Consider the following 11819-nt stretch of genomic DNA (forward strand, 5'->3'; position numbering starts at 1 on the left):
GAGAGAGAGGGAAATAGAAACAGCATCTTACATTATTGAACCATTCTTGGTTTAGAATTGATGTTGGACACATGAAAGGAGAAAGCAGGTGTGTGTGTATAAATACCCAGGCCAGGGCTGACTAAGGCGCTACAGCCAGTCTCTTTAAATATGAGTCTAATCACTTCATTCCAGCTCTGTCTGGCCAACAGCATGATATAAACCGAGTATAGAGGAGTAATAGATCCCTCTATCTATAGCTCTGTTGTAGGACTAGTTGCTTGATTCTAACCCTCCTCAGTTCAGTTAATACAAGCCACCATGATGGTGAGAAGAGATTCATTTTATGGGAACAATGAATTACATTAAATTGGATTTCAACGCACAAAATAGGCTATATTACCGGGCAAGTCCTAGCCGAATTCACCTTCCCTAGGCCGGCTATGGAAATTCATGATGGGCCAAGGCTACCAGGAAAATAGCATTCACTTGGATTAGGCTTCGATAAGAATGACTACACCTCTCTCTCTCCTCTATCAATGTTTTTCTTTCCCTGGCTCGGCCAGAATAGTCGGTGTCAGTGGCACCTCTCTGCGCCCAGGGGGGGTTCTGCACCTATGATGCGCGAGAGCCAAGACCGCCGCCGCGTGCTGGCGCTCCCTGAATCCCGTTTCTATGGCGACAAACATCATCCGTTCCCTGCTCACGGTGCTGCGAGATAACAAATCATATCATCGGACCCCTTGTTTTGTCTGTGCATGCTGGGGTACACATTCGACCGATAGGCTTCAAACATATATATATATTGGCTATCCATTTAATCCTCCTTTCACCTTTTACCTCATTGCTAGGTGTCAATAACCAGCCGATAGTAACCAGCCGCTGGCGTCAAGCCAAAGTGTTGGAGCCAAATGCCACCCATTTCTAATTTATAGCTCAGACTTATTAATGAATGTCTGGTTCAATTTTAGTCAATCTAATAACAAAAGCAGACCATTTCACATTGAAGAAAAATATAGCCTAAGAATTATGTATGAAGGATGATGAAATGTTGATGCCAAGACGGATGTGAAGGCCTCTATATCTTATGTAGTCTGGCCTACGTGGCGTGCTGAAAACATAGTTTAACTAAAAACATTATGCAATATTAATAACATTATATATATAGCTTAGCTGAGGACTTTCTCGCTGAACGGCCAATTGAAATACAGGTAACCAAACCACATTTATGTTTGCTATAGCCTAGGTCTGTTGGCCTACAGAATAACAAAATAGGCTCCAGTGTCCACATTTATGGTAAACAAATAGGTCTAATTAATCATCACCACACTTACGCTGATTTGAACGAGTGCGTCCATCATAGACGTAAACGCCTGGAGTTCTGCTTCAGCCATCCTTTAGGATCAAAACGCGGTGTTGATGCGAATGTAGACTGGTCTGTCAAATTCACAATCGTAGCCTAGGCCTAGTAATATACTCAAATATGTTGTCCTAGGGTGAATAAAGCAAATGTTAATAGCTTGGTCAATCAACCATATGTAGCCTAGGTATAGGCTATCGCATATTAGTCTGACCGGATGTATATAGTCTGGAGTGCGCAGCGTTGACTTCTGTCCCTTTCCACTGAGCTCGCGCTGATAAGATGATGTTCAATAGTGGAGGATAGAGCATGCGTGGCGATTTCTGCTGAGTGAAACAGTTTCAAGTGCTCTCTCTCTCTCTCTCTCTATCTGTGTGTGTGCGTGTGCATGTGCAATGGCGGTTCTGGCTTCTATGGCTCCCTGGGCGCCCCACCTTCTCCACTCCATCCAAAAAAGCACCATTCTGCACTAACTGTCATTTTTATTCTGACATTTGGAACAACACAAATAAATAAACATAACACTTACAAATATAGAAATATAAAAAATATATTAACAAATAAGACTCATAAATAACAAACATAAGTTACAAAGACAAATAGAAACAAATTTGGGTTGATTTGTCACTCGAGCATCAATACATTACCCATCCCCCAACACTGTCAACCAAGAGTCAAGACTAAACCAATTCACCTTGGTGATGTGCAGACTGCTTTTATTTTATTCTTAACAATTTCGCACAAACCAGAAAAAAAAAATGCAACGATATGTCTGTGAAACTATATATTATTCACTGTATTATGAATGAATTGTGGTTTATTTGGTAGCATTTCGTAGTGTGACTTATTTTACTAATTGCATTTGTACTGTACAAAGTTAGAGGTGCGCTATTTCATAGATTCCCCCGCTCCCCCTACCTCGGGCTTCCAGTGGGGAGACCTAAGGTCATCCTACCCCCGCCCCCCTCCCCATCTCATACTTCTGTGTGGGAGACCTTCCCAGGCAGTAGCCTGCCAAGCTCACAAACTAGAATCAGAGCGCCCTCTCCGGCATGGTTAATTGACCCACAGTCCCACTCAGTGATAAGATATCATTGACGTGACGTGCAAATGAGCGATAGAAAACTGATCGCGGAAATGCCACCATTCCATTTTTTTTTGTGCAGGCGCCCCGTGCCGCCCCTGGCAATATGCCCGTGTCGCCTATACCTAAATCCGCTAGTGTGCGTGTGCGCGTGCGTGTGTGTGTGTGTGTTTCTCACTGTGTAGGCCTATACACGCAATCATTATGAATATTTTGGGCAGAATTGGTTTGAAATGTAATTGTCACAAAAATGAATGACATTATTTTACTGCCACTGCATGTCTGGTGAAAACAGAACACTGATATTGATGCATACATTGTATATGACCCTACCTACCTACATGACAATTGTTTCACTTTAATAATGTTTACATACTGCTTTACTCGTCTCGTATACTGTACTCTATTCTACTGTATTTTAATCAACGCCACTCCGACATTGCTCATCCTAATATTTATATCATTCTTAATTCCATTCTTTTTACTTTTAGATTTGTGTTTATTGTTGTGAATTGTTAGAAACTACTGCACTGTTGGAGCTAGGAACACAAGCATTTCGCTACACCCGCAATAACATCTGCTAAATATGTCTGTGACCAATACATTTTGATTTTATTATTGCCACTAGATGGCGACGTGAGATTATAAAACGCTACTAGAATGACACGTTCACGAAGAAGCGTTCCTCATCCTCAACTGGTCTGTTTCCGTCCTAAATCGTTAACGAAACCCTACGTTCTTGAATGCACCCCGGATTTAAGTTGTTGTAGCAACGAGCTAAACCATGCCTGCAGCGTCTGTTGTTTCTAGTCCTAGACACAGTTGTTTCAATTAATGGTAAATGTATCATCAAATGTGGCTAGTTTTTGGCTCCAAATACTGACTAACGAGTTGAACAACGTCGTATGTCCTGTATTGGGTACATTAGCTAGCTAAGTTAGCACTATCAAGGTGAGTGTGCGGATAAATTAGGTTATACATTTGCTAATAGTAACGTTACTTAGTCTACACGTTGTATATAAAGTGCTGTTCACATTAATTTGAGTAGTCTTAACGTTACCGTTAGTAGTCTAGCTAACATTTACAGCCTATATTGTATTGTAGCAGGCTCAAGTCAACACACGGATTTTGTTGTTTCTATTGGCAATATTAACATTAACGTTACTTGTCAACGTTTGCCTATTCCGCCTCTTTATTCTTGGTACCATAGTACCCATAAAGGCACATCTTTGCTGGGGCAATGTCTGCAGTCAGCAGCCTGGTCCCGGCACGATTCCTGACTCTCACTGCTCACCTCGTCATCGTCATCACCATTTTCTGGTCACGGGTATGTTCTGAGTACTGGCAAGGTTCTGGACAAACTATATCCTTTGTGTGTGACATGTCTGTATCTGGCATCTAGAAGACACCAGTTGTTGTTCACGACATCATCAACATGCCCTTCTATAATATACTGTGTTTCAACCGTGCTCGTAATCTAATGATACTGCGTAGATCTATCTCTGAAGTAATCGTACTTATTGGCCCACAGGAGAACAATGTTGAAGCTTGCCTGCCTTTGGATTTCACACAGGACCAATATGACAAGGAGGACACCAAGTAAGCATCTTTCACCCAGGACAGGACTCCTAACCCTACACACACACAGTCTATCCAAAAATAATTGCTGTAGGTTTTGATAAATCACTTGTCTTAAACTCTCTCTCTCTCTTTTATATATATATATATATCTTTCTCTCCTCTCTGTCTCTCTTCTAGGTTGGTGGTAGCATTGTCAGTCACCATGGGTCTGTTTGCTATAGAGCTGGCTGGCTTCTTCTCTGGTGTGTCTATGTTCAACTGCACCCAGGGCCTCCTCTGTATCCTTTACATGTTCTCAAAACTCTTCTAAAAAACCCTGTACATTACCAAAGTACACATAATGCATAGTACAGCAGTGGTCACCAGTCTTAGTCCTGGAGAACTACAGTTTGCTTTCGTTCTTGCACAGTACTAATTTTGTGTGGCCAGTCACATCAACAAGTAGGCTACTCAAGGTCTTGATGTTTTGTTGAGTAGCTGAGTGTTGGTGCTGGGCAAGAATGAAAGCCTGCACAGTGACTCTCTAGGAATAGTGAAGAACATGGGAGGGAATTGACAGATGTATGCAGGAAGTTATACTCTTCTTTCAGATCAGCAGGGGGACGTTAATATGGACATGGATATAAGGTTGAGGAAGTAATCTTTTTATTGGTTTGGTTAAGATTCCCTGACTCAGGACTCCCTCCCCATACACCATCCATGCATCCATCTCTCCATCCACACACTAGCGACTGCAGCCCATGCCAGTGCCTCTGTGGCTCTGCTGTTCTTTCTGTTTGAACAATGGGCATGTGAAATATACTGGTGGATCCTTGCTTTCTGCAGGTTAGTGTGTGTGTGTGTGTGTGTGTGTTTCTCCTCAGAGGTTTTGTTTCCCTGACTGACGTCTCCTCCAGCATTGGCTGTCCACTGCAGCGCGTCCGTCTCCCTGTCTTTCTTTGTCTTCCAGAGATGGGAGTGTTGGACATACTGGGTTATTTTTGCCTTCTGCAGGTTTGTGTGTGTGTGACACAGGCATCGTGTGTGTGTGTCCTGGAGTTATTTGGGTCATTTTTGCCTCGTGCAGGTTGATGCTTTGCTTATAATGCTGCCATCCTCTCTATCTCCCGTAGTATTCTCCCTGCATTTGTGGAGATCCTACTCTTCATCGCAGTGTTCGGACTGAAGAAGAAGCCACTATAACCGAGAGCAGTGTTTCACATCAATGTTCAGTCTGGAATGTAGTGTCCATCCTTCCCAGCACTTGTACACAGCTGTCCAAGTGTGTGACACATTGTGACTGTTCAATAGTGTCAAGGAGACATAGTTGATGTTAGTGATGCTGGATGGTGATCGTAGTGATAAAGACAACAGAGCTGGTTAAGATGTGGGTGGTCTAAGCTGCAGCATCCGATACAGTGACCGCATAGGTTCGAATCTGGCCTTCTGACTTTTGACACAGCCTTTATCTCTCCATCAATAGTCAGATTATTTTATTTATTTATTTTAAGCTGTGGTGTGTGTTTCAGGATTGTGGGCGTTGTAGATGGAAACTGTATGTACCAAGGCAGAGAGGACGATTTCTAAAGACTCCAGCGTATTGATCCTAATTGCTACGCTGTATGTATAGACACAAGTAACCATCTTTCTCTTCACCATGCTAAATGGTCCTGTGTACCATAGGATTTTAGTACCACCTTTCTAAAACGTTTACCTAAAAAATATATGTTTTATCAAGCTGAAGCTAACCCAGTTTGTTTTTCATTTAATTGTAGAGTCACTTGTAAACCATTTCTTTCTTTTAATATGCTTTTTAAATTAATCTAAAATGTGGTGATATAGGGGTGTAGCTACCATCAGATATGTCACAAAAAAAAGACGATTAAAGTATTTTACCTGTGTAATCTAGTATTTATTTCATAAACACCCCTGGAAAAATGTGTGCAGTGGGTGTGTCAGTTTTGACGTACGTTTTGCGTTGCTAGAATCTGATTGGCACTTCACATTCGACACCTACGTGTGCCACCTCTCATAGCTTCCGGCTAGCAGAAACTGAGTTTTTTTCCTGGAGCTGCCTGTGTTTTGAAAGGATATCGAAAACGCATGATCTTCTGTGTCAACGTAATTATTGATTACATATCAAAACATGGGTAAGTTCTGCAAGGCTAACGTTACTGTTTAATTTTGATCTATGTTTGTGCGTTGAAAATAAGTATTGAGGGATAGAAAATGTAAAGGTATCTAGGTAACGATAGCTAGTTGTGTAACGGTAGACTTGCCATTCATTGCTAACTTTGTTAGTTACGTAGCTATTTTGTGCAGAATACACTTGCCAACAATGTACATTTCTTCAGTTTAACGGAAGGTAGGCTGTGTTGTCAAAATGTATGATAAAGTTTTCTTGTAGCTACCTAGTTAGGTATTTTCATTATTCGAGAGAGGGTGTTTCCACACGGAATCTTTCAATAGTGTACACTGACGTGGCGTACAGATTGCTGTTAGGATACCGTGGAATGTTTCGTATAGGCTAGGTATTTTATGTTTCTGTCACTCAAAGATGAAATATAAACCCAACTGTTGATATTATTATGTTAGAATCTGGCCTCTTCAGTCCAGCTGCAGTACCTTAGGTGATTGTTCTACTACTGTCACAAACTGTGTAATCTGCCTCCCCTCCCTCTAGCGGTGAACACAGGCACATCCCTGGTTCTGTCCAGTCTGTTCTCTGTGTTGGTGTTTGCTGGGATGCAGATGTTCAGCAGACAGCTGGGCTCTACAGAGTTGCACACCATCCTGGGAGGCTTCCTGGGCTCTGTCCTCTTCATCTGCTCCCTCACAGTATCCTCCTTACACCAAAACACACCACAACATAGCAGCACTGCATACAATGCAATCTAGGTAGACCTCAGATAGGGTTGTAAACTTGTCAGAGTAAGCTGTAAAACCAGACAGCTAAAGTCTTTGTTTATGTTCTGTGCTCCCTTGAGTTCCCAAGTGATGGAAGCAGACAGTCATTTGGTTGGTTCTATAGTCCACATGCAGCAATGTGAGTCATGGTGGCAGGATTTTTTTATACATTTATTTCACCTTTATTTATCCAGGTAGGCTAGTTGAGAACAAGTTCTCATTTACAAGTGCAACCTGGCCAAGACTAAAGCAAAGCAGTTCGACACAAACAGCAACACAGAGTTACACATGGAATAAACAAACATGGTCAATAATACAGTAGAAAAATTGTGTATACAGTGTGTGCAAATGAGGTGAGAAGGAAGGTAAGGCAATAAATAGGCCACGGTGGTGAGCTAATTACAATATACCAATTAAACACTGGAGTGATTCATGTGCAAGTAGAGATACTGGGGTGCAAAGGAGCAAGATAAATAAATACCATATGGGGATAAATAAATACCGTATGGGGATAAATAAATACAGTATGGGGATAAATAAATACAGTATGGGGATAAATAAATACAGTATGGGGATAAATAAATACAGTATGGGGATAAATAAATACCGTATGGGGATAAATAAATACAGTATGGGGATAAATAAATACAGTATGGGGATAAATAAATACCGTATGGGGATAAATAAATACAGTATGGGGATAAATAAATACAGTATGGGGATAAATAAATACAGTATGGGGATAAATAAATACAATATGGGGATAAATAAATACAGTATGGGGATAAATAAATACAATATGGGGATAAATAAATACAGTAAGGATCACTGAACATCTAAAGGTCAAATAAAACCACCACATTAAGTGTTTATTTTATTTCACCTTTATTTAACCAGGTAGGCTAGTTGAAAACAAGTTCTCATTTATAACTGCGACCTGGCCAAGATAAAGCATAGCAGTGTGAACAGACAGCAACACAGAGTTACACATGGAGTAAACAATAAACAAGTCAGTAACACGGAAAAAAAGAGTCTATATACATTGTGTGCAAAAGGCATGAGGAGGTAGGCGAATAATTACAATTTAACAGATTAACACTGGAGTGATAAATGATCAAGATGGTCATGTGCAGGTAGAGATACTGGTGTGCAAAAGAGCAGAAAAGTAAATAAATAAAAACAGTATGGGGATGAGGTAGGTAAATTGGGTGGGCTATTTACCGATGGACTATGTACAGCTGCAGCGATCGGTTAGCTGCTCAGATAGCAGATGTTTAAAGTTGGTGAGGGAGATAAAAGTCTCCAACTTCAGCGATTTTTGCAATTCGTTCCAGTCACAGGCAGCAGAGAACTGGAAGGAAAGGCAGCCAAATGAGGTGTTGGCTTTAGGGATGATCAGTGAGATACACCTGCTGGAGCGTGCTACGGGTGGGTGTTGCCATCATGACCAGTGAACTGAGATGAGGCGGAACTTTACCTAGCATGGACTTGTAGATGACCTGGAGCCAGTGGGTCTGGCGACGAATATGTAGCGAGGGCCAGCCGACTAGAGCATACAGGTCGCAGTGGTGGGTGGTATAAGGTGCTTTAGTAACAAAGAGGATGGCACTGTGATAAACTGCATCCAGTTTGCTGAGTAGAGTATTGGAAGCCATTTCAAATGTCTCTTCTCTCCCACTGTGTGTTTCCCTCCTTAACCCTTTCTCCAACCAGGCCTTCAGTAACCTGGAAAACCTCATCTTCGGCAAGGGATTCCAAGTCAAGATCTTCCCAGAGAGTAAGTCTGTCTTCACAACTACAGAGTGATGCACATAATCTATTTCCTGTGTTTCACACACATTCACTGAGCCTCTTGTCATGAGTATGGGTGCATCTGAATAGTATAGCGGCTCAGCACCCACTAGGTCCTGTTTTAACGGGTGTTCATTTCTCTCCTGTCCACCAGTCCTGGTTTGCCTGTGCCTCTCTCTGTTTGCCTCTGGGCTAGTGCACCGTGTGTGTGTCACCACATGGTAAGTATGAACTCCCAGACTACTGACAAACCCAGGTGTACCACACACAGAAACTCTCTTAACAACGGAACTCAGTGATGACATGAAGGACTTATGGAATAGCAGAGAGCCTATCCAACTGACAATCTCTTAGAAAGAAATAGAAACTATTGGAACCAAGATTTAAAAATAACTGATATTGGCACAAGATGGAAGTAATGTTGGATCATAACTAACGACATTACAGTTAACAAAAATGTATGCTTAATCCATTCATTCATGTATTGAATGTATTATACAAGAGACAAAATTCACAAATTCTACAGGACAACAGCAGAGATGTCTAAAGTGTAAAACTACTAATGACTCAATAATTCATGACCTTCTGGAAATGTTATAAGATCCAAAAGTAATGGGTGGAGTTGGAAAGATGGCTCAGAAGTATTACAATGTAAATGAGCTTTTAATGAGTCTGTCTGCATATTTAAAGACATGGCATATGAGGGTGCAGTGAGATACCTGATGGGTAGGACAACACTTTTCTCATCAATCATCTTAAAAAAACATATACTTCAACTGGAAATCAACCAATCATCTGTCGTTCACGCAATGGAAGGGTCAAATGCTTTACATCTAAAAATTGAAAGTGCGCAGGTGACTGAGAGAAACAAATTTGTGCTGTTTGAGGCCATGTGGCAGAAAGTGATGCGGGCGCTGGAGATAAGGGGGTGAGGGCTGGTGGGTCTGGGCAGGAGTGATGTAGTTGTTTGTTTGTATGATGTCGTCGTTTGCTTGTGTATGTTTTGTATTGTTGATCAAATAAAATCTTTAGGAAAAAAGGAATAGTAGTGATGATGATAACAGTACTACTATTATCAATGAACTTGGTGAAGTTTAAGTTTTTTTTCTCAAACCATATTGTGCTGTTGCTGTGCTGACTGTTTCATTTTGTTCTCTCTCCAGTCTGATATTTTCTCTGTTCGCCCTCTACTACATCAACAAAGTGTCTGCTGCTCTGTACCAGGCAGCTGTTCCCACGGTAATGCCAGCCAAGGCTGCCAGCAAGGGCAAGAAAAAGAACTAAGTCACTAATTAGATCAAGCTTTCATACCATCATCCAATCAGCATCCACTACAACGGCTAACCAGGCAAGGGAGAAATGGTGTAGGTTAGCCAATGACAGTGTACCCCAGTTTCCTTTTTGTAGGTCGTGCCAACCAGCATTCTTAGATATTTTCCTTGACTTCTTAACTCTATGATCACTGATCTCCAAGGACTGGACACCTCTCAGCAGTATAGATAACCTGAGACCTACCCAGCCCATCCATACACTGTTCTCAGCAGTATAGATAACCTGAGACCTACCCAGCCTATTCATACACTGTTCTGAGCAGTATAGATAACCTGAGACCTACCCAGCCCATCCATACACTGTTCTCAGCAGTATAGATAGCCTGAGACCTACCCAGCCCATCCATACACTGTTCTCAGCAGTATAGATAACCTGAGACCTACCCAGCCCATCCATACACTGTTCTCAGCAGTATAGATAACCTGAGACCTACCCAGCCCATCCATACACTGTTCTCAGCAGTATAGATAACCTGAGACCTACCCAGCCCATCCATACACTCTTCTCAGCAGTATAGATAGCCTGAGACCTACCCAGCCCATCCATACACTGTTCTCAGCAGTATAGATAGCCTGAGACCTACCCAGCCCATCCATACACAGTTCTCAGCAGTATAGATAACCTGAGACCTACCCAGCCCATCCATACACTGTTCTCAGCAGTATAGATAACCTGAGACCTACCCAGCCCATCCATACACAGTTCTCAGCAGTATAGATAACCTGAGACCTACCCAGCCCATCCATACACTGTTCTCAGCAGTATAGATAACCTGAGACCTACCCAGCCCATCCATACACTGTTCTCAGCAGTATAGATAACCTGAGACCTACCCAGCCCATCCATACACTGTTCTCAGCAGTATAGTTAGCCTGAGACCTACCCAGCCCATCCATACACTCTTCTCAGCAGTCATGAGGCCTGGGGTGGAGGAAAGGAAGCAGTTTGGGATCTAGCCTGAATTATGTCTCTACATTCCCTACATCATCCCCATGTACTCAGCACTTGTTTCAAAATGCTTGTCTACAAATCCATATTTTTGATTTGACGTCCTTTTTGTTGTTAATGAATTTGTAATTAAAACCCATTGAAAATAGTGTCTGTCTCTAGATTTTTCTTGGTTTAAGCTACTTGAAACCGACAAGTCAAGGTAAGCACTGTCGCTTCAGTGCTGCTATGGGCAAAGTTCCCCTTATCCATGCTCCAGATACACACACATCTGACATCCCTTTTACAGAGCAGCCATGTACTAAGATGCTTTAACTCAAAGTTGTAGCACACCAGTGTACACAATGGATTTTTGATGAAAGGAATATTATTTGAAAGTACAAACAACTTTGTTTTTGGAAATGGGTCTGATGAAGATCTGATGATCAATGTGGAATGTAGGTCAAAAAATCATAAGCGTCCAAATAATTGTTACATTATGAACTCTGACCGAACCGTTCTACTCCTAACAAGATTTACCCAAATATAAATATATCAGTATCAGTCAAAAGTTTGGACACACCTAATTTAAGGTTTTTTCTTTATTTTTGCTATTTTATACATTGTAGAATAATAGTGAAGACATCAAAACTATGAAATAACACATGGAATCATGTAGTAACCAAAAAAGTGTTAAACAAATCAAAATATGAAAATATTGATAATTCAAAGTAGCCACCCTTTGCCTTGATGACAGCTTTGGTTACTACATGATTCCATATGTTATTTCATAGTTTTGATGTTACACTATTATTCTACAATGTAGAAAATAGTACAAATAAAAACCCTGGAATGAGTAGGTGTCTTTAGACTGGTACT

The 11819-nt window shown here is 41.4% G+C and overlaps 2 protein-coding genes across 2 annotated transcripts; both read left to right on the plus strand.

Annotated features, from left to right (window-relative positions):
* The first annotated feature begins 3096 nt into the window (after positions 1 to 3096).
* Positions 3097 to 5887, plus strand: LOC115126305 (transmembrane protein 107). Its single transcript, XM_029655916.2, is given in 6 exon segments — positions 3097 to 3374; positions 3634 to 3750; positions 3955 to 4022; positions 4182 to 4282; positions 4733 to 4829; positions 5117 to 5887. Coding segments are annotated over 6 exon segments (570 nt in total). The 5' UTR covers positions 3097 to 3257; the 3' UTR covers positions 5187 to 5887.
* A 90-nt stretch (positions 5888 to 5977) lies between these two features.
* LOC115126306 (keratinocyte-associated protein 2-like) lies at positions 5978 to 11110 on the plus strand. Its single transcript, XM_029655917.2, has 5 exons — positions 5978 to 6133; positions 6667 to 6821; positions 8604 to 8667; positions 8836 to 8902; positions 9845 to 11110. The coding sequence occupies exons 1-5, from the start codon at positions 6130 to 6132 to the stop codon at positions 9963 to 9965; spliced, it is 411 nt and encodes a 136-aa protein (XP_029511777.1). The 5' UTR covers positions 5978 to 6129; the 3' UTR covers positions 9966 to 11110.
* The last annotated feature ends 709 nt before the right edge of the window (positions 11111 to 11819 follow it).

This window comes from Oncorhynchus nerka, linkage group LG3 (genome assembly GCF_034236695.1).
Source record: "Oncorhynchus nerka isolate Pitt River linkage group LG3, Oner_Uvic_2.0, whole genome shotgun sequence".
Lineage (NCBI taxonomy): Eukaryota > Metazoa > Chordata > Actinopteri > Salmoniformes > Salmonidae > Oncorhynchus > Oncorhynchus nerka.